Source organism: Ranitomeya variabilis, chromosome 2, assembly GCF_051348905.1.
Source record: "Ranitomeya variabilis isolate aRanVar5 chromosome 2, aRanVar5.hap1, whole genome shotgun sequence".
Classification (NCBI taxonomy): domain Eukaryota; kingdom Metazoa; phylum Chordata; class Amphibia; order Anura; family Dendrobatidae; genus Ranitomeya; species Ranitomeya variabilis.
Genome location: NC_135233.1, coordinates 172,173,638 through 172,199,744, shown reverse-complemented (window position 1 = coordinate 172,199,744; position 26,107 = coordinate 172,173,638). Strand labels below are relative to the sequence as shown.

At 39.9% G+C, this 26,107-nt stretch overlaps 1 protein-coding gene across 28 annotated transcripts in view; it reads right to left on the bottom strand.

Annotated features, from left to right (window-relative positions):
* The window catches only part of AFDN (afadin, adherens junction formation factor), a 359,169-nt gene that overhangs the window by 222,326 nt on the left and 110,736 nt on the right, over nt 1-26,107 (bottom strand). For 19 of the 28 annotated variants that reach the window (XM_077283193.1, XM_077283195.1, XM_077283199.1 and 16 more), the window contains exons 7-10: nt 21,900-22,008; nt 16,767-16,925; nt 11,414-11,458; nt 825-919 (exon numbers count right to left, since the gene is read on the bottom strand). In XM_077283193.1, coding sequence (XP_077139308.1) covers nt 825-919; nt 11,414-11,458; nt 16,767-16,925; nt 21,900-22,008 — 408 coding nt within the window. The remainder of the gene's footprint in view (nt 1-824; nt 920-11,413; nt 11,459-16,766; nt 16,926-21,899; nt 22,009-26,107) is intronic. The other 9 variants (XM_077283204.1, XM_077283186.1, XM_077283188.1 and 6 more) reach the window with 1 other exon arrangement.

Genomic DNA, 26,107 nt, shown 5'->3' with positions numbered 1-26,107 from the left:
TCAGAATACAATACAACTCGTCTCTCACCCATAAAGCTATCCGCAGCTCTGCACTGACTTACATCTCATCCCTAGTTTCTTTCTATCATCCTCCATTTTGCAACTGATCTAAGGCTAACATCCTTCATAATCCTAACCTTGCACCTCCGTTACTAAGACTTCTCTTGTGCTGCACCAGTTTTCTGAAATGCACTATCCCAAATGATCCAACCAATATCTAGCCCTCAGGATTTTAAGGGTGCTTTAAAAACACCTCTTTAGAGAGGCCCATCATCTCACCTCAACTCACTAACCTTAATCTCCCTTGTTCCGTTCTTCTAAATGTTAATCATAATCTGCTCCCTCCTACTCATCTGTCTCCACATCCTCCATGCACCCAAAGCACACAGTAACTGCACTTAGATAATGGCCGATGACCGGATCATGCAGCTTTATAGGAAAACCCTTATTTACTATCATGATGGTTGGACTGGACATGACAAGGACGTTCTACCTATTGTGTCCCCCTATTTCCTTATAGAGTGCAAGCTTGCAAGAAGGACCCTCACTCCTCCTGTAACTGTTAAATTGTGTAATACTTTGTATTGTTTTTATTGCCTGTACATGTCCCCCCACCCCGCTTATTTGTAAAGTGTTGGGGAATATGTTTACACTATAGAAATACAATTATTATTTACAATATTACTATTGCCCAGTACTCAACTGTATTTTAGAGAGGTGCTCCAGAAAACCAGTTAAAGCTGACATTCACATGAAAAATGTGTGTATTCATGTATGTGTGTATGCATATGTATGTACATACTATATATTATATTAAATAATACCTGTATTGAATTCTCATCCAGTTTATCAGTTCCGACCTCTGTGACGCTCAACTTGAGTCGATAAAGCTTTGGTTTATCTCTAGAGTCTGATCCGTCTAAATTTTCAAACATGACAAACATTTAATCATTAAAGAATTAGTATATTGCAAATAAATAAATAAATCTATCAATATGAAACAATAGAAGAAAAAAAAAACAGGCATAAACCTGAAGATTTTTCTTTAGTTATGCATCCCATGGGATAACAGGATGGATTAGACAAGGCATCAGCTATGAAATTAAAGAAACTAAACATATACATATATACACACACAAATACATAAACACATATGTTCAAGCATGTTTTAAAGTTTGCTAAACAATATTTAAACAATCCTGTGAAATACTGGGAGAATATAGTCTGGTTAGATGAGGACAAAATTGAACTCTTTTGATGCTATAATACCCACTATGTTTGAAGGCCAAAAGGCACTGCTTATCACTCCAGAAATACCAGATATACCAGACTTTTTGGGTAGGCTATGTACATATTACGTTATCCTAATATAATTTTAGGACGTTTACTTATTGTAATATCTTTTTGCAGGACCTGGGGTTAACCACACAGTAGGATTTTCTTTAACTTCCCATCCCTTTGGTTAGGAAATAATGCGTTCACGCAGGTATAATTAGGCATTATAAGCACTGATCTGAGTGCAAGTATATGGTACCTTTTTTCTCATTACACATTTTATATCACTACAGGAGCTCTTGTGTATTACCAGCCTTATATTTTCTATTTCTCAAACAGCAGTCAGATAGGTGTCCATGTCCCTCTTCTCATTCTCACTCTTTATTCAATTAATTTTCTTGGATATATTTCCTATTATTTTTTTTTTTTTATTATTATTATGTTTTTTTGTCACTTAATATACAAATATGTATATGATATCTCTAGGAGAAACCTTTCATTTACACAGTTATTTTCATTATACAAAGCATGATGTATATGTATTTATTGCTTAATTTTTATTTGCATGTCAGCACACTGATGAAGGTCTTCTTTGTCTGACCGAAACGTCTATATCTTAATTTGGACTGCGTTAAAGCTTTTTTCACACAATACTTACCGTAAGTCGAGTGCCAAGTTTTTACTTTATAATTACTCCAAAAGAAACATTAAAAAGCCATGTTATTGTTTGCAAATGCACACAGGAACAAAGACCTTAATTTTTGGAGACATGTCCTGTGGCCTGATGAAACTAAAATTGAACTTTTTGGGCATAATGACCATCATTACGTTTGGAGGAAAAACGGAAAAGCTTAGAAGCCTAAGGGTATGTTTCCACGGTCAGGAACCGGCAGCGCTTTGGACGCAGCACATGTCCGCTCCGTCCAAAGCGCAGCTGGCATTTGAACGCCGGTGATTCCACATGTGTTCATTGAACCGTGCAGAATCACCGTGTTCTATACATTGGACGGTGATATTTATCTTGCGGAGACGGAGAGTCTCCGAAAGATAAATGGACATGCTGCGGTCTCGAAAGACGCTCAGCATGCGCGTATACACAGGGAAGCCGGAGGCATCTCTGCACACATAGTGGAGATGGGATTTATTCAAATCCCATCCAATATGCTGTAACATCTGGCTACTGCGGGTTTGACACAGTTCTTCAAAGTAGCCACCTTTTGCTTTGATGACTGCTATTCACACTCTTGGCATTCCCTTGATGAGCTTCAAGAGGTAGTCACCGGGAATGGTTTTCAATTCACAGGTGTGGCTTTCAGGTTTAATTAAGTGGGATTTCTTATCTTATAAACAGGGTTGGGACCATCAGTTGTGTTGTGCACAAGTCTGGTGGATACACAGCTGATAGTCCTACTGAATAGACTGTTAGAATTTGTATTATGGTAAGAAAAAAGCAGCTAAGTAAAGAAAAACGAGTGGCCATCATTACTTTAAGAAATGAAGGTTAGTCAGTCTGAAAAATTGGGCAAACTTTGAAAGTGTCCCCAAGTGCAGTGGCAAAAACCATCAAGCGCTACAAAGAAAATGTCTCGCATGAGGAACGCCCCAGGAAAGGAAGACCAAGAGTCACCTCTGCTTCTGAGGATAAGTTTATCCGAGTCACCAGCCTCAGAAATCGCAGGTTAACAGCAGCTCAGATTAGAGACCAGGTCAATGCCACACAGAGTTCTAGCAGCAGACACATCTCTACAACAACTGTTAAGAGGAGACTTTGTGCAGCAGACCTTCATGGTAATATACCTGCTAGGAAACCACTGCTAAGGACAGGCAACAAGCAGAAGAGACTTGTTTGGGCTAAAGAACACAAGGAATGGACATTAGACCAGTGGAAATCTGTGCTTTGGTCTGATGAGTCCAAATTTGAGATCTTTGGTTCCAACCACCGTGTCTTTGTGCGGCGCAGAAAAGGTGAACGGATGGACTCTACATGCCTGGTTCCCACCGTGAAGCATGGAAGAGGTGTGATGGTGTGGGCGTGCTTTGCTGGTGACACTGTTGGGGACTTATTCAAAATTGAAGGCATACTGAACCAGCATGGCTACCACAGTATCTTGCAGCGGCATGCTATTCTATCCGGTTTGCGTTTAGTTGGACCATCATTTATTTTTCAATAGGACAATGACCCCAAACACACCTCCAGGCTGTGTAAGGGCTATTTGACCATGAAGGAGAGTGATGGGGTGCTACGCCAGATGACCTGGCCTCCACAGTCACCAGACCTGAACCCAATCGAGATGGTTTGGGGTGAGCTGGACCGCAGAGTGAAGGCAAAAGGGCCAACAAGTGTTAAGCATCTCTGGGAACTCCTTCAAGATTGTTGGAAGACCATTCCCAGTGACTACCTCTTGAAGCTCATCAAGAGAATGCCAAGAGTGTGAAAAGCAGTCATCAAAGCAAAAGGTGGCTACTTTGAAGAACCTAGAATATAAGACATAATTTCAGTTGTTTCACACTTTTTTGTTAAGTATATAATTCCACATGTGTCAATTCATAGTTTTGATGCCTTCAGTGTGAATGTATAATTTTCATAGTCATGAAATTACAGAAAAATCTTTAAATGAGAAGGTGTGTCCAAACTTTTCGTCTGTACTGTATGTATGTATGTATGTATGTATGTATGTATGTATGTATATATATATATATATATATATATATATATATATATAGCGCAGTGTGTGTGTGTGTGTGTGTGTGTGTGTGTGTGTGTGTGTGTGTGTGTGTGTGTGTGTGTGTGTGTGTGTGTGTGTATCAAGCCACGCCTACTCAGCAGACACACAGGATAGGATTAATTACACAGCTCAGCATACAGTAACACACAGGATAGGATTAGATACACAGCTCAGCAAACAGTAACTAACAGGGTAGAATTAGATGCACAGCCCGCATAAACTCTTTCTAAAACCTGGAGCACCTATTCTGCTGTTGAGAAATTTAGATCCACCAAGGCTGTGTAATGGAACAAGACTCTTGATTAAGAACCTGTTTACACATGTAATTGAAGCAACCATTTTGACAGGATGTGCCAAAGGAGAGGACACTTTCATTCCAAGAATTCCACTCATTCCATCTGATTTGCCTTTTGATTTTAAATGCCTCCAGTTTCCAGTTCGACTGGCATTTGCAATGTCCATTAACAAGACTCAGGGACAGTCCTTGAAAGTAGTAGGGATCGATTTGCAATTTCCATGCTTTTCTCATGGTCAACTTTACGTGGCCTGTTCTAGAGCTGGAACTGCCAAAAATATGTTCATCTTTGCCGGAAGGAAAAACCAAAAATGTTGTTTATCAAAAGGCTCTTCAATGAGTTGAAAATAAGATACTATCAATACTTGGGTAATCGTTTAGTTAAATTTGTGTAGAAAATCTGCAGTGCTGAATATATGATGTGACATGTTTTTATGTGCAATATAATCATTATAATTTGCTATAACTAACCAGTTAGGCCTCTTTCACACATCCGTTTTTTAGAATCAGTCACAATCCGGATCCAGTAAATGTTGCTGCTGGATGTGTTTTCCCATAGACTTGTATTAGCGACGGATTGTGATGGATGGCCTTCCGTTTCATCCGTAGTGTGACGGATCCGTCGTAAAGTCGTTGTCCGTCGGACAGGGACAACGCACATACTAAAGTTTTTTTGCGTACGTCGAAAAGACGCACAGCGACGGATCCTGCGGCCTCAGTCATTGGCTATAATGGAAGCCTATGGGTGCAGGATCCATCGCTGTCCGTCATCGTCGAAGACGGATTCCAGTGACGGATGCCTTTTTTTGCAACTGAGCATGAACAGAATTTCGGCTACAACTACTTCAACGGATCCGTAAAAAAAAAACGGATCCAGTGCATCAGTTTTTTACAATCGGCACAGGATCCGTCTTTTCAAGACTTTGACGGATTTGTGATTGATTCTAAAAACACGGATGTGTGAATGAGGCCTTACTATGCCAGGGCAAAGTTGGGCTCTTCAGCTAGTGCGATCTATCTAATATAAATATATATATATATATATATATAAATATATATATATATATATATATATATATATATATATATATATATATATATATATATATATATATATATATATATATATATACACACACACATATATTATTTATTTATATAGCACCATTGATTCCATGGTGCTGTACATGAGAAGGGGTTACATACAAGTTACAGATATCACTCACGGTAAACAAACAATGACGGACTGATACAGAGGGGCGAGGACCCTGCCCTTGCGGGCTTACATTCTACAGGATTATGGGGCAGGAGACAGTAGGTTGGGGGTTGCATGAGCTACGGTGTTGGTGAGGCGGTAGCTTCGATATAGATAATATATATATATATATATATATATATATATATATATATATATATATATATATATATATATATATATATATATATATATATATATATACACTCTGTATATATAGTTAGAAAAATTGGTACAGCACCAGAAAAATACCTCAACAGTGTGCACACATCCCCAACCAGCAATCAATGGCTCCTTATGATAATGACAAAAAAGGGGGAAACCGCACGAAACAAATACAAAAAGGCGATCTTTAATGCCCAACGGAGTGGCGATGTTTTGGATATACAATCCTTTCTCAATCTATATCTCTATCAACACAGACAGACACACACACACGTATACATACACACCGTGTTTTTCGCTTTATAAGACACACCTAGATTTTAGAGAGGAAAATAAGGAAAAAATATATTTTCAGACAAATAGTGTGCAAAAACCTTTAATATAATACAAAAATATCTGAGGATGAAGCTGTGTTATGGGGGATAGACCTGTGAATTACAGTACAGTGCCCGCAGTACCGTATATTGTGACTACCACCCCCCCCACCCCCCTCATCCTCAGGAATAAACCCACTTACTGTGTACATGGATGTTTTATGAAAGATGAGGGAGGTGGTAGTCACATTTGCAATAGACACTTTGGACAGTACATTACAGTGTATATTTACACTAAATATGGCTAGAACCCCCATCATCCATCTGAATATACCCATTGATACAGTATATTCTGAAGGATGATGAGGGTTGTTTGCTCACCTTTCCTAAAGGTTCTTGGACTTGTGAGTACCGTAGTTGCAACATTAAATAGTGTGCAGGGACAGGTATGTGATTGGTGGAGGGAGCTCAGCAACAGTTCCATCCACCAATCACTATCCTTCCCTGCAAAGGAGGAGGAGAATCGCTCTTCTCTCCCTCCTCAGCTTTAGGCCTCTTTCATACATCAGTGTCTCCGGTACATGTGGTGACAGGTTTCACACGTACCGGAGACACTGACACAGGTAGACCCATTCAAATGAATGGGCATGTGCACATGTCAGTGTCTTTCCACCGACCGTGTGTCCATGTGCCCCACACATAGACATGTCTGTTTTACCATCAGCACGAGTGGCAAAACGTCCCGCACGCGTGCAAACTGAGAACACACATGGATGTCATCCGTGTGACACACGTCGGTGCCAGGGAAAAGAGCTACAGTAATCCCTGTTCCCCAGCAGCGGGTGATGAAGACCGCTCTCCTCATTCTCCATTGCTCTGCCAGCGTTCGGCGCGAGCAGAGTAGACTGAGGAGAGTTATATTAAAGTCAGAACAATGACAGCAGGTGGGAGCTTTTTGGACTATTACTCCCATCAACCTATACCTGCTGCCACTAATAACAGTGACAGGAGAAGCAGATGATGGGGTATTCCTCACCCACTGCCTGCGATATACGGTAAATAAATGAATGGAAAACCTGGCGTGGGTTCCCCCATATTTTCTATAAACAGCCAGGCAAAACTTACAGCTGGGGGATGCAACCCTCAGCTGTCAGCTTCAGCAAGGTTGGTTATCCAGAATAGAGGGGTCACCACGCAATATTTTTTTACTATTTAAATAAATAATTTAAAAAATTGGGGTGGGGTCCCCCCATTTTTGACAACCAGTCTTGCTAAAACTCACAGCTGGGGGCTGGCATTCTCAGGCTGGTAGGGGACCATGGATATTGACCCCCCCCCCCCCCCCCCCCAGCCTAAAAATAGCAGCCGACAGCTGCCCAGAAAAGGCGCATCTATTAGATGCGCCAATTCTGGTGCTTTGCCCGGCTCTTCCCACTTGCCCTGTAGCGGTGGCAAGTGGGGTGATAGTTGTGGGGCGTTGATGTCACCTTTGTATTGTCAGGTGACATCAAGCCCATGGCTTAGTAATGGAGAGGCGTCTATAAGACACCTATCCATTACTAATCCTATACTTGTATTGTAAATAAAGACACAGCTGGAATAAAGTCCTTTAATTGAAAAAATGACAGACTCCTTTAATATTCTTAATTAAACCATACTTATGACCTAGCCTAATTCCACCGAAACCCTCGTTCTCCTGTAATAAAAGTAAAATAAAAAAACAACAATATATCATACCTGTTCGTCGTTCTGTCCCTTGCCGTACTCTACACTATGTTCCAAATTATTATGCAAATTACATTTTTATCAGATTTTCCTAAATGGTCGTTGCAAATGACAGTCAGTCTAATAAAAGTAATCACCTGTTAGATTATACATCGAATTTTATTGAAGAAACCTCCCAATGATAGTATAATCTCCAAAATGAATAAAAACTCAAAATGCACTGTTCCAAATTATTATGCACAGTAGAATTTCTATACATTTGATATGTTTTAAAGAACTGAAAATGCTCATTTGTGGAATTTGCAGCATTAGGAGGTCACATTCACTGAACAAAAAAGCTATTTAACGCCAAAACATACCAACAGGCCAAGTTACATGTTAACATAGGACCCTTCTTTGATGTCACCTTCACAATTCTTGCATCCATTGAACTTGTGAGTTTTTGGAGAGTTTCTGCTTGTATTTCTTTGCATGAAGTTGGAATAGCCTCCCAGAGCTGCTGTTTGGATGTGAACTGCCTCCCACCCTCATAGATCTTTTGCTTGATGATCCTCTAAAGGTTCTCTATAGGGTTGAGGTCAGGGGAAGATGGTGGCCACACCATGAGTTTATCTCCTTTTATGCCCATAGCAGCCAAAGACTCAGAGGTATTCTTTGCAGCATGAGATGGGGCATTGTCAGCATGAAGATGATTTTGCTCCTGAAGGCACGTTTCTGCTTTTTAGACCATAGAAGAAAGTTGTCAGTCAGAAACTCTATATACTTTGCAGAGGTCATTTTCACACCTTCAGGAACCTTAAAGGGCCCTACCAGCTGTTTCCCCATGATTCTGGCCCAAAACATGACTCCTCCACCTCCTCGCTGATGTTGCAGCCTTGTTGGGACATGGTGGCCATCCATCAACCATCCACTACTCCATCCATCTGGACCATCCAGGGTTGCTCAACACTTATCAGTAAACAAGACTGTTTGGAAATTAGTCTTCATGTATCTGTGGGCCCAATACAACCATTTCTGCTTGTGAACACTGTTTAAGGGTGGCCGAATAGTAGGTTTATGCACCACAGCAAGCCTTTGAAGGAGCCTACACCTTGAGGTTCGAGGGACTCCAGAGGCACCAGCAGCTTCAAAAATCTGTTTGCTGCTTTGTAATGGCTTTTTAGCAGCTGCTCTTTTAATCCGATCAACTTGCCTGGCAGAAATCTTCCTCATTATGCCTTTATCAGCACAAACACATTTGTGCTCAGATACAGCCACAAATCTCTTAACAGTACGATGATCACGCTTATGTTTTTGGAAAATTTCTAATGTTTTCATCCCTTCACCAAGGCATTGCACTATTTGATGCTTTTTAGCAGCAGAGAGATCCTTTTTCTTTCCCATGTTACTTGAAAACTGTGACCTGCTTAATAATGTGGAACATCATTTTTAAGTAGTTTTCCTTTAATTAGAATCACCTGGAAAACCAATTATCACATGTGTTTGGGGGTGACAGGTTCCCTTTAATACAGAGTAGAATGAAGAAAAAAAAAAAGTTAAATTTTACCTCTACATGTTTACCTCTACATGTTGCTTTAGCCCCAACTTTTTCACTTTCGCAAACGATAACACCAAAACGTGGATCCCATAGTTTGCTACCCACTTTCTAAGGCTACGTTCACATTTGCGTTGTGCGCCGCAGCGTCGGCGCTGCAACGCACAACGCAAACAAAAACGCAGCAAAACGCATGCACAACGCTGCGTTTTGCGCCGCATGCGTCCTTTTTTTGATTGATTTTGGACGCAGCAAAAGTGCAACTTGCTGCGTCCAATGCGCCCGGACGCGTGCGCCGCAGGGACGCATGCGGCGCAAAACGCAAGTGCGACGCATGTCCATGCGCCCCCATGTTAAATATAGGGGCGCATGACGCATGCGGCGACGCTGCGGCGCCGACCGCAAATGTGAACGTAGACTTAAAAGTGCAGCAATACCCCACATGTAGTCAAAATGTGCAGTTTGAACAAATAGCAGGGCTCAGAACAGAAGGACCAATATTTGAACTCTGGAACACAAATTTGGCTGAAAAAGATGGCGGGCAGCATGTCACATTTGCAGGGCCCCAATATGTTTCAACAGCAGAAACCCCAACAAATGACCCCATTTTGGAAACTACAAAGTTGGTTATTTTCAGGTGTACTATTAATTTATGAAATTAAATCGACGGTTCCGCTTTAAGTGTGTTCCAAGGCTGAGGTTCAAACAAGTGTATAAAAAATGACAGATGGAATACCAATGTCAACACAAATGAAATAGTCTATTTTGAAAATCTCACAGCAGTCCGTCAGTTAGTGTTGAGAAAGCCTTTTTCCACACTAATGTTGCACTGCAGCGCTCTTATTTGCATATGAAATAAAAGTACATTTTGCTGATTTAGCTGCAAATAAATTCAAAATACTGGTATGATTTTGTATAAGGTCAATGTCCCCTATACACAGCATTTTGGCAGGGTGACAGACTTTTTGCACATCCATAGGAGAGCCATCGGAAATAAGCTCAAGAATAATACATGCTGAGATTTGAACAACCCTATTCAATAACATTGGTCTGTGTGCCGTCTGATTTTTACTAAGGATAGCACAAGTTTTTTGGCAAAACCGCACAGGGCAGCCAAAGCATGACTGAAAACTAAAGTGCCTTATTGCTTGTATTTTAAATTTTACAGATTAAAGCAGTTTTAACTGCAAAACTACATGACCATTACAATAGGTGCACAATGCTACAAGTGAAACAGCCGTTCCTCTGAAAAATCAAGTGACTGAATGTTAAACAATCCAAAAAATTTACCATTCCAGTTTTTTGCTGGGTGTTGGCCTTACCCTAGGGCCAGAAGGTGCAGTTGCAACGCACTAAAAAAAGTACTGTAATTGAATGAACATTCATGTGAAAACTGCATGCAGTCAACCGTAACATTTGACTGGTAGACAGCATCACAACCACACCATATGGCCTTTCCCAAAGTGCCGTATTTTTCGGAATATAAGATGCACTTTTATTCCCAAAACTTGGGGGGAAAATGGGAATGCATCTTCTAATCCAAATGTAGCTTAAATGGGGTGGCAGCTGCAGTGGAGCGGGGTCCCAGGAGGCAGAGTCACTGCCAGCAGCGGCAGGAGTGGGGTGATGCATTGGGCCCTGCGCTGAGAGGAGTGAGTGTTCGGCGAGCTTTAAGATAATTTAGATGACATCCACCCCCTATTGTTTTCAGTGTTGTGAACTTTGGGGATGTGGCAGCCAGAGGAGGCACATGTGCAGATTGAGATCTTGGGAGCCGAAGTCCACAGCATTGAAAACAATAGGAAGTGGACTCCGCTGACATTTTCTTTAAGCCCGGGGCCCGCCGCAGCCTTGCACCACCGAACACCTGTTCCTCCCACCCCCGAGCCCACAGCATCGTCCCACTCCTGCCGCCTCCAGCTTCCTCTAGAGGCGACCCAGTCTCCCGGGACCCTGCTTCTCAGCAGCCACTACCCCCCAGTAAGCTACAAAAAAAAAAAATTTGGATTTCAAGACGCTCCACCATTTTAATTTTCCACACAGGGTGCTTCTTATAGTCCACAAGGTATGGTATGATTCTGTACATAAAAATGATTCTGAAATGAAGTATAAAAAGAACATTACCTTCACAAGAATGATAATTGAAGTAGGTAAAGTGGTTTCTTCTGCCTGAGGACAGAATTGACAGACAGGACCAAGGAAAAGACCATCAGCAGAAGAGAGACCATGCATAGCATGCGGAGGAAAAAAGAAGGCATTCAGAGAAAAGACAGAGAAGAATGAAAGTGAAGTCAGTCTGGTAACATTTAGATATTTTTGGTAAAAAGACAAGTAAAAAGTTTCCCTTCTAGAGGATCTGACTTCTAGGAGCCTGAGCTTCTGTACTCCTCTTCATCGTTCACAAAGAGACAGTAACCTGCGTGTTTAAAGAGTAACCATCTTTTTCATTTCTACTTGATAAACCAATAACATACATGAAAGTAGGTACCTTTGCAATATAGGTTATCAGAGAAATCTACTTCTTTCTCCGCCAGAAATGATCAATACAGAGAGAGGAGCTGAGTTAACAGGGATATGATTCTATACAGATGGGAGGAGTAAGGTAGGAGGAGGGAGGAGCTAGAGAAAAAGCTCCTCCCTACTCTCCCCTGCAGTATATATAGAATCTCATCAGTTTGAGATTTCACTTTGGAGACCATGTTAAAGCACCAAAACCAATAAAAGCAATAAAAAGTGCAAAATATTTCAGTTAATTATAGCCAGGATAGGAACAGTCATATTTAAATTCTACTAAAATAGAATTTTTATTTTTTTCTTGTTAGGTCTATATGAGAGAAAGAAATGTCACAATGATGGTGAAAATGGACAGGTCAAAAACAGATGAAAATCAAATGCAGCACACGGATAGAAATTTGGTCAGTTTTTTTCTCATTTATGAAAGAAAAATGTAAAACAGGCATTTGAATGATGTTTTACACTAAAACGGTTTCAAGCGATTTTTCAGCAGGCTGCCTCTCTGGCATGTTCAGTTTGTGATGATTATTTGGGAAAATATTCTGCTTCCAAATTTTAGAGAAAAAAATTAACCCCTCAAATAGTAAATCAGTCTGGAAGAACTGAGATTTTCTGTAAAAAGATAAACTACATTATTATCTTCACTTATACTATTGATTTCTGGGGGAAAAAATAAGTAAGTAGCAACTCTGTCGATTTGTTATGGTCAAGGTTTAATTAACAACAGAGCTATACATCACAATAGGCCTTTAAGGACCAATTCATATTTTTTATAAGTAAAATATTCTACCAAAATGTTTTGCTCTATTTTTTTAATGCGGGATCTGTCAAAACTGAATCACTATTTTTTGGGCTTGTTAGCAGCAATCACTGCTCAAAATAATTTAAAAGAATGTTTGAATCTCACAATTTGATTCAATTTAGATTATCAAAAGTTTAAAATCTTTTCTGATATACATGATGTAAGCCATTGAAAACAAAATGACGTATCAACGGTCAATGGAAACCAAAGTACCGTATATACTCGAGTATAAGCCGAGATTTTCAGCCCAAATTTTTGGGCTGAAAGTGCCCCTCTCGGCTTATACTCGAGTCATGATCGGTGGTGGGGTCGGCGGGTGAGCACTGCCATATACTCACCTAGTCCCGGCGATCCTGTCGCTCCCCCTGCCTGTCACACTGTCTTCGGTGCCGCAGCCTCTTCCCCTTCTCATTAGAGAAATGAATAGGCTGCTCCACCTCCCATAGGGGCGGAGCCGGTGACCGCTGACAGAGGAAGAGGCTGCGGCACCGAAGACCAGCTGTCCGGGGGAAGGAGCGGGACGCCGGGAGCAGGTAAGTATCACATATTCACCTGTCCTCGTTCCACACGCCGGGCGTCGCGCCATCTTCCCGGCGTCTCTCCGCTCTGACTGTTCAGGCAGAGGTCGCGATGACGTATATAGTGTGCGCGCCGCCCTCTGCCTGATCAGTCAGTGCAGAGAGACGCCGGGAAGATGGCGCCGAGGAGCTGCAAGAGAGGGGAGTATGTTTTTTTGTTTTTTTTTATTGCAGCAGCAGCAGCTATGGGGCAATAATGGACGGTGCAGAGCACTATATGGCACAGCTATGAGGCAACGGTGCAGAGCACTATATGGCACAGCTATGGGGCAACGGTGCAGAGCACTATATGGCACAGCTATGGGACAATGGTGCAGAGCACTATATGGCACAGCTATGGGGCAACGGTGCAGAGCACTATATGGCACAGCTATGGGACAATGGTGCAGAGCACTATATGGCACAGCTATGGGGCAACGGTGCAGAGCACTATATGGCACAGCTATGGGGCAATGGTGCAGAGCACTATATGGCACAGCTATGGGGCAATGGTGCAGAGCATTATATATATGGCACAGCTATGGGGCAATGGTGCAGAGCACTATATGGCACAGCTATGGGGCAACGGTGCAGAGCACTATATGGCACAGCTATGGGGCAACGGTGCAGAGCACTATATGGCACAGCTATGAGGCAACAGTGCAGAGCACTATATGGCACAGCTATGGGGCAACGGTGCAGAGCACTATATGGCACAGCTATGGGCCAACGGTGCAGAGCACTATATGGCACAGCTATGGGGCAACGGTGCAGAGCATTATATATATGGCACAGCTATGGGGCAACGGTGCAGAGCATTGTATATATGGCACAGCTTTATGTGGAGCATCTATGGGGCCATAATGAACGGTGCAGAGCATTATATGTGGCACAGCTTTATGTGGAGCATCTATGGGGCCATAATGAATGGTATGGAGTATCTATTTTTAATTTTGAAATTCACCGGTACCTGCTGCATTTTCCACCCTAGGCTTATACTCGAGTCAATAAGTTTTCCCAGCTTTTTGTGGCAAAATTAGGGGGGTCGGCTTATACTCGGGTCGGCTTATACTCGAGTATATACGGTAGTCAACTTATTTAGAGCTGGAAGACAAATATACACAAAACGCAAAAAATATAAATACAATATATATATATATATATATATATATATATATATATATATATATATATATATATATATATATATATATATATATATATATATATATATATATTGTATCACATACTGAAGGAATCTGAGTGACCTACAACTCATGATTTAACGTAGAAATGTGTATGGACCCCATGTGCCAGTATGCACTACTGACAATGTCTACGCATACTCCTGATAAAGGTGGGTAGAAAGTCTGTGGTTCTACTTTGTGGCATCAAATCGCCAGGTTATTCACATTCAGAAACTGGAGAAGTGAGGGCCAGTTGATTACACCATTAACACCTTAGTCCTGCCTAAAAATTTGGCCACAGGAACCCAGGCAATGCCCTGCACAAGGAGGAGCACAGGGCCAACTGCATCAGCACAAGTCCTGACAATGGCTCTGAAGATTTCTAGCCTGTCAGGTTTTGTATCACTGGCTAACAAGTGGATGTTTGTGGGACACTCCAAGGAATGCCTCCCCAGTAAAGCATCATTACGTTCCGCACATTTCTAAACTCGTTCCCTGCCGCTAGGTTGATGCTCTTCTACTGCCCTGTCTGGTTCTACTCATGTAGCAGTTGTGTCCTGATATTTTCTGCATTCACTTCAGACTGTTCTGAGAACAAATCTTCAAGTGACAGCAAAAATGGATACACCATCTTGAGGAGCCATGCTATCAGTGAAACCTGCTTTAACTGCAAGTATGGCTTCATGTTAGCAGCAGTGATAGAGACACTAGGAAAACTAGAGAAGAATGAGTCAGGAAGGTTAAGGAAAGAGAAACAGTCTGTGGCTTCTACATGCAAAACTATTCCTTCTTTGGGGGGTTTCTTGCTGTTGCCGCTGGCATTTGCACTAAATCAGGAGTATGGATTCTAAAATACTTATGCTTCCTTACTGGGCAGATTGTGATCCCTGATGTTTAACTGACTTTGGGTTATACTGTGACGGCTAATTTGTGCTTTTTTTTTTTTTTTTTTTGAGTACTATATAAAGAAATAATGGGGAAAATGCAAGTGGATGTAGTTTGCATAACTGAAAAGGGCTGCAGAAAATCCACAATATGTAAAATTCTCTTAAATGCACAGATGTGGATCAAGCCGGGTAAGTGTTATTTTGGTGCAAATTAAAATGAATCTGTTGTCAGAAAATTACTTATTGTTTAAATCAACTTGTGGCTTTCTTTCCCCTACAATTTTGTTTTCTTCATTAAAAAAAAGTAGCAATTTTCACACTGGCCACTGGTGTATTTCACACTCCTGCTTCCTATCCTCACAGAATCACTTTTGCATGGGCTTATTAGATGGTTCAATACAAAAGAGAGGACCGAGTTTGTTCATTGCTGCAAATATACTTGAGGAGTTCCTGAAACAATAAGTTGGATTCTAAAATAGCCTCACTAGCCAGTGTGAAAATAGGATTTTTTTTATTTATTTTTTTTAAATAGAGATTTTGATGCGATGAAAATCAACACTGGAAAAAAAAAAAAAAAAAAGATTTAAACAAGAAGTCATTTTTATAGCTTTAGTTGATTTTATTTCAGTGCGGGTGCTGGGCAGCTTCAGACCACTAGTCATTTGCAGCTTGTTAGCATTTTTTTTTTCAGGCTCCCTTAAAAGGGGTTTTTCACTACTAGGACAACCCCTTCATAAAAATGTTTGGCCCCCCATCAAATAATAAAGCTCATACTAACCTTCCATGCAGGCACTGTTCCTGCGGTGTCGGCACTCTCTCTCCTGGGGCTCTCGGGCGGTTGTTGTGACACATGACGTCTGCAACCAATCAGCGTTGGCATCACTGTGTCCGCCTTCAGACAAATCGAACATGAACAGAAAGTTCAGGCTGCAGTTGATCTCTGACTTGCTCTTCCTGATCAATTTCACAGGAGGCGGCGACCATGATGCCAACGCTGATTGGGTGCCAGCGTCACAAAAACATCACGGGAACCCCGGGACCGTGAGTGCAGATACCGAAGGAATGGAGCCAGCACCAGCACGGAAGGGAAATATAGGCTTTATTTTTCAATGGGGGCCAAGCAAGGGATATGAGAAATTGTTCAAGTAGTGGACAACTTTTTTTTTTTAAAGGTTTAAGGTAGACTTAAATCTATCAAGATCACCAAATAGCGCAACGTGTTGATCCATTTTCTAATGACATTCCTTAAAAGCCTGAATTCTGTTGCATTTAGCTTCATAAACCCCCAGCCCTTAGAAAGATACAACTATGAAGGAAGAAACCTATAGTGCTCAGAATGTGGCAACTGATTATTAAAATATATTGAAAAGATGTATCAGCAAAGTTTTGTTCTTTTAGAAGAGGGACATAGATGTAATCAATAACAGGTTATCGTTTAAGAAGTCGACAAAGTACAGTACTGTAACAGCCTCAAATTTATATTCTCAACTTTGCTGGTAGCACTTAGGAAACACAAAATTAAAAAGTTACCTGGACTTAGTTCTACCAGATAAGGTAGCTTTTCTGGATAAAGGGAGAAGATGTAAGAGTCCGATCTATCCTTGCCCTTTGCCATTATTCCTTCTGGTTTCCTATTTTTCTTTGACAGGAAGTCTGTTGGTCTCCTTTTCAACTGAAACACCAGTTCCCCTTAAAACAATAAAACATAATAAATAAAGATAGGATTCAATAAAAACCAAAAATACAAACAGAAGAAAACTTAGAAGAGCAATTAAAAAACACAAAACATAATGACATTCTTCCATCAGTTGTTCCATTATATTTTGTTCCCTTATACTGAAAATTGGGACATAAATATTCTTCTCTATGGGTCCCAGAAGATTAGCAAAGTCCAAAAAATTGGATCAGGTTTGGAACAACTGCAGCAGTAAGACTATTGCAACTGCCCCTACACCCAAAGCTCATATTACACAAAGAGTCTGGATTTATTTAGGGGTCTTGGCTATTAATTTAGGGGTTTATTGTGATTTTAGAAATTATTAAGGGGTCTGACCTGGAGAGGCTACCAGTTGGGCCGGAGGTTTGCTTTAAAAGAATGCTTAAAACTTTTTTTTAATATATTAAGAAATAACCACATATAACCAATTCTATTAGTCAAAATGACAGAAAAAGGTCTGAGAGTTTTTTTTTTAACTTAGTGTATTAATCCAAAATTTGTTAAAATAAAGTCATAACAGAGTAATACTAGAAGCAAGAATTTTTGGGGATAATAGAAAAATTATTATATCTGCTCCATAAAGTGGAATACCATATGTATACTAGTATAAAAAAAAAAAAAAACATATTACACGCTATAGAAATCAATATCATTATTGCATGTAATCAAATGGTCCCTTCAGGGGTCCTATAGTACTGACAAGGTGCTACAAAATTGCTCAACCTGCGCATGCGCCGCTAAGGACTGTCATCGGCAACATACACTCCCTGATTGGCTCCACTTACTATTTATACCGACACACACGCAATCGCAAGCCACGCCTCCTGACGAAGACCGGCGAAACGCATGTTGAGGCGGCAGGAGGGGGTTTACAGCTCTTACTCCATGTAAGTTACGCTCTTATTAGTGATATTTATACATAAGCACCTATAGTCTAACTATCAAGCACAAACTTTTGCACTTTATTTCAGTAGCGATTTATACTCTATTGCTTCCTTCCTTATCTTATCTTTTTGACAAACCTATATACGCAAACTGCTGTTGCACAATGGTTGAGCAATTTTGTTGCATCTTGTCAGTACTCTCGGACCCCTGATTTCGATTAATATACTATATAAGTAAAAAAAAACAAAAAAAAAAACGCTCAGACCTCTTTCTATAATTTTGACTAATAGAATGGGTTAAATGTGGTCATTCTATAATTGAGAGCTACAGGTCCTTCTCAAAAAATTAGCATATAGTGTTAAATTTCATTATTTACCATAATGTAATGATTACAATTAAACTTTCATATATTATAGATTCATTATCCACCAACTGAAATTTGTCAGGTCTTTTATTGTTTTAATACTGATGATTTTGGCATACAACTCCTGATAACCCAAAAAACCTGTCTCAATAAATTAGCATATTACACCCGTCCAATCAAATAAAAGTGTTTTTTAATAACAAACAAAAAAAACATCAAATAATAATGTTCAGTTATGCACTCAATACTTGGTCGGGAATCCTTTGGCAGAAATGACTGCTTCAATGAGGCGTGGCATGGAGGCAATCAGCCTGTGACACTGCTGAGATGTTATGGAGGCCCAGGATGCTTCAATAGCGGCCTTAAGCTCATCCAGAGTGTTGGGTCTTGCGTCTCTCAACTTTCTCTTCACAATATCCCACAGATTCTCTATGGGGTTCAGGTCAGGAGAGTTGGCAGGCCAATTGAGCACAGTAATACCATGGTCAGTAAACCATTTACCAGTGGTTTTGGCACTGTGAGCAGGTGCCAGGTCGTGCTGAAAAATGAAATCTTCATCTCCATAAAGCATTTCAGCCGATGGAAGCATGAAGTGCTCCAAAATCTCCTGATAGCTAGCTGCATTGACCCTGCCCTTGATGAAACACAGTGGACCAACACCAGCAGCTGACATGGCACCCCACACCATCACTGACTGTGGGTACTTGACACTGGACTTCAGGCATTTTGGCATTTCCTTCTCCCCAGTCTTCCTCCAGACTCTGGCACCTTGATTTCCGAATGACATGCAAAATTTGCTTTCATCAGAAAAAAGTACTTGGGACCACTTAGCAACAGTCCAGTGCTGCTTCTCTGTAGCCCAAAAAGTGGCTTTACCTGGGGAATGCGGCACCTGTAGCCCATTTCCTGCACACGCCTGTGCACGGTGGCTCTGGATGTTTCCACACCAGACTCAGTCCACTGCTTCCTCAGGTTCCCCAAGGTCTGGAATCGGTCCTTCTCCACAATCTTCCTCAGGGTCCGGTCACCTCTTCTCGTTGTACAGCGTTTTCTGCCACATTGTTTCCTTCCAACAGACTTACCATTGAGGTGCCTTGATACAGCACTCTGGGAACAGCCTATTTGTTGAGAAATTTCTTTCTGGGTCTTACCCTCTTGCTTGAGGGTGTCAATGATGGCCTTCTTGACATCTGTCAGGTCGCTAGTCTTACCCATGATGGGGGTTTTGAGTAATGAACCAGGCAGGGAGTTTTTAAAAGCCTCAGGTATCTTTTGCATGTGTTTAGAGTTAATTAGTTGATTCAGAAGATTAGGGTAATAGGTCGTTTAGAGAACCTTTTCTTGATATGCTAATTTATTGAGACAGGTTTTTTGGGTTATCAGGAGTTGTATGCCAAAATCATCAGTATTAAAACAATAAAAGACCTGACAAATTTCAGTTGGTGGATAATGAATCTATAATATATGAAAGTTTAATTGTAATCATTACATTATGGTAAATAATGAAATTTAACACTATATGCTAATTTTTTGAGAAGGACCTGTATGTACTAATGATAAATGATACCGCTCTTTGGGATAATTTGATCTAATATTAAGAAATAAGACAGCTATATGTTTGTTTTTTTTAATGGTGGGTGGTTGGTTTATGTAGCTTAAAATTATATGAAAACAACTATAATGGTTTCAAAAATCCCATTTTAAACACAAACCTTGCTTAGGCTATGTGCACATGTTGCAGATTTGCCTGTGGAATTTTCTGTGAGGATTCTGCATCTCTTGCCAGAAAACGCAGGTAAAAATCTGCGTTTTTTGCAGATTTTGTGCATTTTTGTTGCGGATTTACTGCGGATTCTATGCAGATTTCATGCGTTTTTTCCCCCTGCAGATTTCTATTATGGAATGGGTGCAGAAACACTGCAGATCCGCACAAAGAATGGCGTTTTCAGTGCGGAATTTTCCGCACCATTAGCACAGCATTTATTTTTTTCCAATGATTTACATTGTACTGTAAATCACTTTCAGATCTGCAGCGTTTCTGTGCAGAAAAAACCGCTGCGGATCCGCAGGAAATCTGCAAAGTGAGCACATACCCTTAAAATCAAGTATTTTATCTAACAGGTAGTCGAATTTACAATACACAAAGATCATTGATAATTTGGTGACAAGTACGTACAGTTTTGCCAATTGAGCAATATACAATAGCTACTCTTGTTTCAACTGGGCTAATGCAGTTATTGTTAAATGCTGCCTACTAGTATTGGAGACACTTAAAACACTCATTGAGATCCCTGGCTCCAATTATATTTAGAGCATACATAATTAAGGATTGCAGAGGATAAACCTTTATAATTCACTATAAATACCCATTTGTGTTATCAGACAGTACCTGCAATGCAATGCCTGAGCAACTAGTTGGAAAAGGATCATGGCTCAATATATTTAAAAGATAACAAAAAGCCCCTCTGATATGTTTGACCTGTCAGACCCAGCTGTAGCCTCTAAGACCTTGTGGAAGCTTGGGGATGTGCTTTAGAGGTGTAACAAAATGGTAGCAACAGAGCTGTTTGGCTGCTATAATATTACATGGATAACCTGAGACTGTCAGCTCCAAACATATGAAATCAACCTGTGGCAAAAATATACATCACGTCAACAAGTTACTAAGGGTGTGGGGATGGGGGGTTTCATATGCTAACCTTATTACCAATACATTCCTATGACAGCACATATGGACCACATTTGCATAGCTGTACAGCATTATTCCCAAAGTATCTGTACATGTCTGTGCCTACCAATTTCTCATAACTTTACTTAATGCACCTGATCCTCGTGGTGCGATCTTTCAAGCACTCATCCCCTTCCCCCTGTCCTCGATGCAATCGAGGAATGCAAATGGATTGCCATGACATCCATGTAGGGCCTGATAAAGGACCTCGCAGATATTTTTGCTACATACTGCAAAACGGTGGCATTGAAGTGCATCAAACAAGCATCGAATCAAATGATTGCACATTCAAGTCTTCTATGGTAATCAAATTATAATTATTTTTTTTTACGAAGTATTAAAAAAAAAACATTCAGCTTTGCCACATTCATAAAAATCGAAAATCAAAATGTACCATTTTTGTTTTTATGTAGTGAACATTGGTGGACATGCACCTTTATCCAACCATCTTTCCTAAACAAAGTTTTAATAAAGAGCATCTTTTCACTTCCCCAGTTCACAGGAGCTTTGGCACATAGAGAGACGAGACACAAGTGATAAGAACTGTCCATATAAAAAGGTACAACTCGATGTCGTCAGATGGCTTTTTTTTTTTTTTTTTTTTTTTTTTTAATCAAGGTGTGTCCAAACTTTCGGTCTGTAATGAATGTATGTATGTATGTATGTATGTATGTATGTATGTATGTATGTATGTATGTATGTATGTATGTATGTATGTATGTATATATATATATATATATATATATATATATATATATATATATATATATATATATATATATATATATATATATATATATATATATATATATATATATATATATCCCTCCCCATTCCCATGAGAAACTCTTGCTGATGCTATGTCAGAGCTGTACTGTGTAGTTTAAGTGAATCATATGTCTCCTCCACTCAACAGCTGTTTTACCCTCTCGCCATACGATTACCAAATTATTAGTATGCTACAAATACCTTTATCACTAGGCCAGTCTCGGAATATTTGTAATGGACACTCTTCATCATCTAGTATGGTTTCTTTCACAGCAGTATCAGAATGTTGAATGCCAGAAGGTAAAATTATCTAAAAATAAAAAAAAATAAAAAAGTTAAAATATCTCTATGCCAACAGATATGCAAATGCATTTTTTATACAAAAGTTTTGTTTACTTCAATAACAATGAAGGATTATAGCAAATATACACAGCAAACTGAATGTATTTATTAAAGTGCTGCACTTAACTTCATGTCGTCATTAGTACAGTTAAATAAGGCTTGGTATATGTACAGAAAACATTGCTCCTGGTATGTTCCTGGGGCTGGGTAGGTGGTGCCACTGTAGATTATTCATCTATGTGGTCCCAAAGATTGTGTCTCCAGAGAAAACGTGGATTCCCTCCCCCATCCTTGCAGCCCTGATCTATGTAAGGCCTTGGCATTCATTGCTCGGGCATCCAAGGGTTGGAATAATTATTTTCATTTCTATACATATTTCATAGCACTTTAAGAGGGGACGTGTACAGACAAAATAAGACATTGTAGAGTGACATAATTCAACACATACCAAGCTTACAATCAATGAAGAAATCGGGGGACACCAAAGGTAAAAGTGCTTGTCGTGTATGTTCCAGCCATCAATGAATTAATAAGGGCATTCACATAACGCTACATGAATCGGTCATAAACTAGGACATAATCTTTATACTTCCATTTTCATAGGGACAGTACACATTTATATACACTTAATATGTCATTACACTTCTCAAATAAAGATAGTAGAACATGCTGTGGAAACTAATGCAACATGAAAAGCAGAGTGAAGAACATTCATAAAATGTTAGCAGGTGGAATGCAAAACAATGAGAACTCCTGATATTGCATATATCAATTGATTACACTTGATTCTAAATTTCAGTTTTATAAGCATCGGGATCCAATGGGTACATTTGTCCTTGCGGGTAGTGACATGTCAAGCATGCCGAGGTGAGGAGACTTCAGCCACAATGCTCCTCTGGGAAATATGCAAATTGTCTCTTCAGAGAGAAAGTGAACTAGAACTCCAGTGTCACCTATAGGAAGTAGCAATAATAAAAGTCAATGTCGACTCTTTAACGAGCCTTGTCACATGACGTAGAATAAACGCCAAAATCTCAATTTGCTGCAGAATCTGGTTTGGCTATGTCAGAGGCTTTTATCCGAAGTCATGTGACGAGGCTCATTAAAAGAGTCGATATTGACTTCTAGGATTGCCAATTTCTATAGCGGGCACTACAGTTCTAGTCCTCTTCCTCTCTGAAGAGAAAATTTGCAGTTTTAGAAACATAAAATAGTAATAATTGCTGCAAAATGACATCACAGAAATAACCAGTTTCCCAAACGAAAAGGTCAAAGGAGACTTGTTTGCCATCCTTCCTCACAATTACCTAGCTTAAAGGGAATGTCACCTAATTTTTCACCCTATAAGCTTCGGCCACCACCATCAGGGGCTTATCTACAGCATTCTGTAATGCTGTAACCAATTTGTCACGAATTCACACCGTGACCTTCACCCCTACGTCACGGATCAGGGTGACTTTAGGCCAACAGACGGCTATCACATGTGCAGGGGGCATATCTTAGTTATCCCTCCACTGCTAACAATGTGATGAAAAGACACACAAGGTTATTGACCTATCGATTTACAGCAGGGGCTTATTTTAGTTATCCCACTGCTTTACAATATACGAAGAAACGGAAGGGATTTATGTATATCCCGCTTTACAGTTCTGCTTGAAAACTTGCAGCTCACTGGCGCCCCCCTTACCCTCAGGTCAGACTAGGTACAGCACCTAGAGTAATTAGTCACCAGAAAGGCTGCCTACTCTGTACTGGTTATTGGGCACGCTGCAGCGAGGCGATATAACTACTCCCACTCAGGCAGGAACAATAATTATCAACGCCGCCGTCGCTACGACGACTCCCAAAGGCACCGTACAAGGTATGCTGCCACCAGCTTCGATTAAACGGGTCCGAAGCTAACCCAAAACAGTAGCGTAATTCCCTTCAGAAGACTTAGGGTACGTTTTAGAGCAGAAAGAACGAAAACTAGTAGTTTAAATATTTACTCCGTAAGAAGGCAGTGTTTATAAAAATATTACAAGGATGTTACGATATGAGACAATTGAAAATATGTACAAGGTACCGTATATACTCGAGTATAAGCCGACCCGAGTATAAGCCGACCCACCTAATTTTGCCACAAAAAACTGGGAAAACTTATTGACTCGAGTATAAGCCTAGGGTGGAAAATGCAGCAGCTACCGGTAAATTTCAAAAATAAAAATAGATGCTCCATACTGTTCATTATGGCCTGATAGATGCTCCACATAAAGCTGTGCCACATATAATGCTCTGCACCGTTCATTATGGTCCCATAGATGCTCCACAGAAAGCTGTGCCATATATAATGCTCTGCACCACTTATAAAACTGTGTCCTGTAGTTGTCTTGTTCCACGCAAAGAGTCTCCTGAGTTATCCCCTATAATTATTACAGCCCCTGATGTGCCTAAACAGAGGAAACCCCCCAAAGTGACCCCATTTGGGAAACAAGACCCCCTAAGGAACTTATCTAGATGTGTGGTGAGCACTTTGAACCCCCAAGTGCTTCACAGAAGTTTATAACGTTAAACCGTAAAAATAAAAAATCCTTTTTTTTTTTTTCACAAAAATGATTTTTTACCCCCAATTTTTTTTTATTTTCACAAGGGTAACAGGAGAAATTGGACCCAAAAGTTGTTGTCCAATTTGTCCCGAGTACACCAATACCCTATATGTGGGGGTAAATTACTGTTTGGGACCACAGCTGAGCTCGGAAGGGAAAGAGCATCGTTTGACTTTTTCAACGCAGAATTGGCTGGAATTGAGAACGGACGCCATAAAATGTAAGTCCGCAAGGACAGGGTCCTCTCTCCTCTCTGAACCAGTCTGTCACTGTAAACGTGTTTACTGTAAATAATATCTGTAACTGTTTGTAACCCCTTTCTCATGTACAGCACCATGGAATTAATGGTGCTATATAAATAAATAATAATAATAATATAGCGTTTGGAGAGCCCCTGATGTGTCTAAACAGTGGAAACCTCCAATTTTAACTCCAACCCTAACCCAAATCCGAACAATGGTAATATATATATATATATATATATATATATATATATATATATATATATATATATATATATATATATATATATTTCCCCCTAAGGGAGTGATAAAGGGGGTTTGATTTACTATTTATAGCGGGGCTTAGGTTTCGCAGCTGTACACGCTAAAAGATGCTTTTTATTGCAAATAAAATCGTTTTTGCATCACCACATTTTGAGAGCTACAATTTTACCATATTTTGGCCCACAGAGTCTTGTTTTTTTGCGGGACAAGTTGACGTTTTTATTGGTATTATTTTCGGGCACATGACATTTTTTGATCGCTTTTTATTAAGATTTTTGTGAGGCAGAATGAACAAAAACCAATTCATTAATTTCTTTTGGGTGGGGCTTTGGGTCCCGCTTGTGGTGAAATTGATATGGCAGTTTTATTCTTCGGGTCAGTATGATTACAGTGATACCTCATTTATATAATTTTTTATGTTTGGCGCTTTTATACAATACAAAACAAATTTATATAAAAAAATATTTTTGCATTGCTAAATTCTGAGGGCTATAAATTTATTTTTTCGCTGATGACGCTGTATGGCGGCTCGTATTTCTGAGGGACAAAATGACGTTTTCAGCAGTACCATGTTTATTTATATCCATCTTTTTAATAGGGTGTTATTACACTTTTTGTTCGGTGGTATGATGACAAGGCATTGTTTTTTGCCTCGTTTTTTATTTTTTTATGGTGTTCACTGAAGGGGTTATCTAGTGGGGCAGTTTTATAGGTCGGGTCGTTACGGACGTGGCGATACTAAATATGTGTACTTTTTTTGTTTTATTTTTTTATTTACATGACATGTATTTATTGGATTTTTTTTTTCTTTATTTAGGAATTTAAAAAAAAAAAATAGTTTTACACAGTATAAATTTTTTTTTTTTTTTTACATTGTCCCAGGGTGGGACATCACACTATAAAGCTAGATCGCTGACCTGACACTTTGCACAGCACTGTGCAGCGATCTGACAGGAAGTAAAGGAGGCTTGCCGGT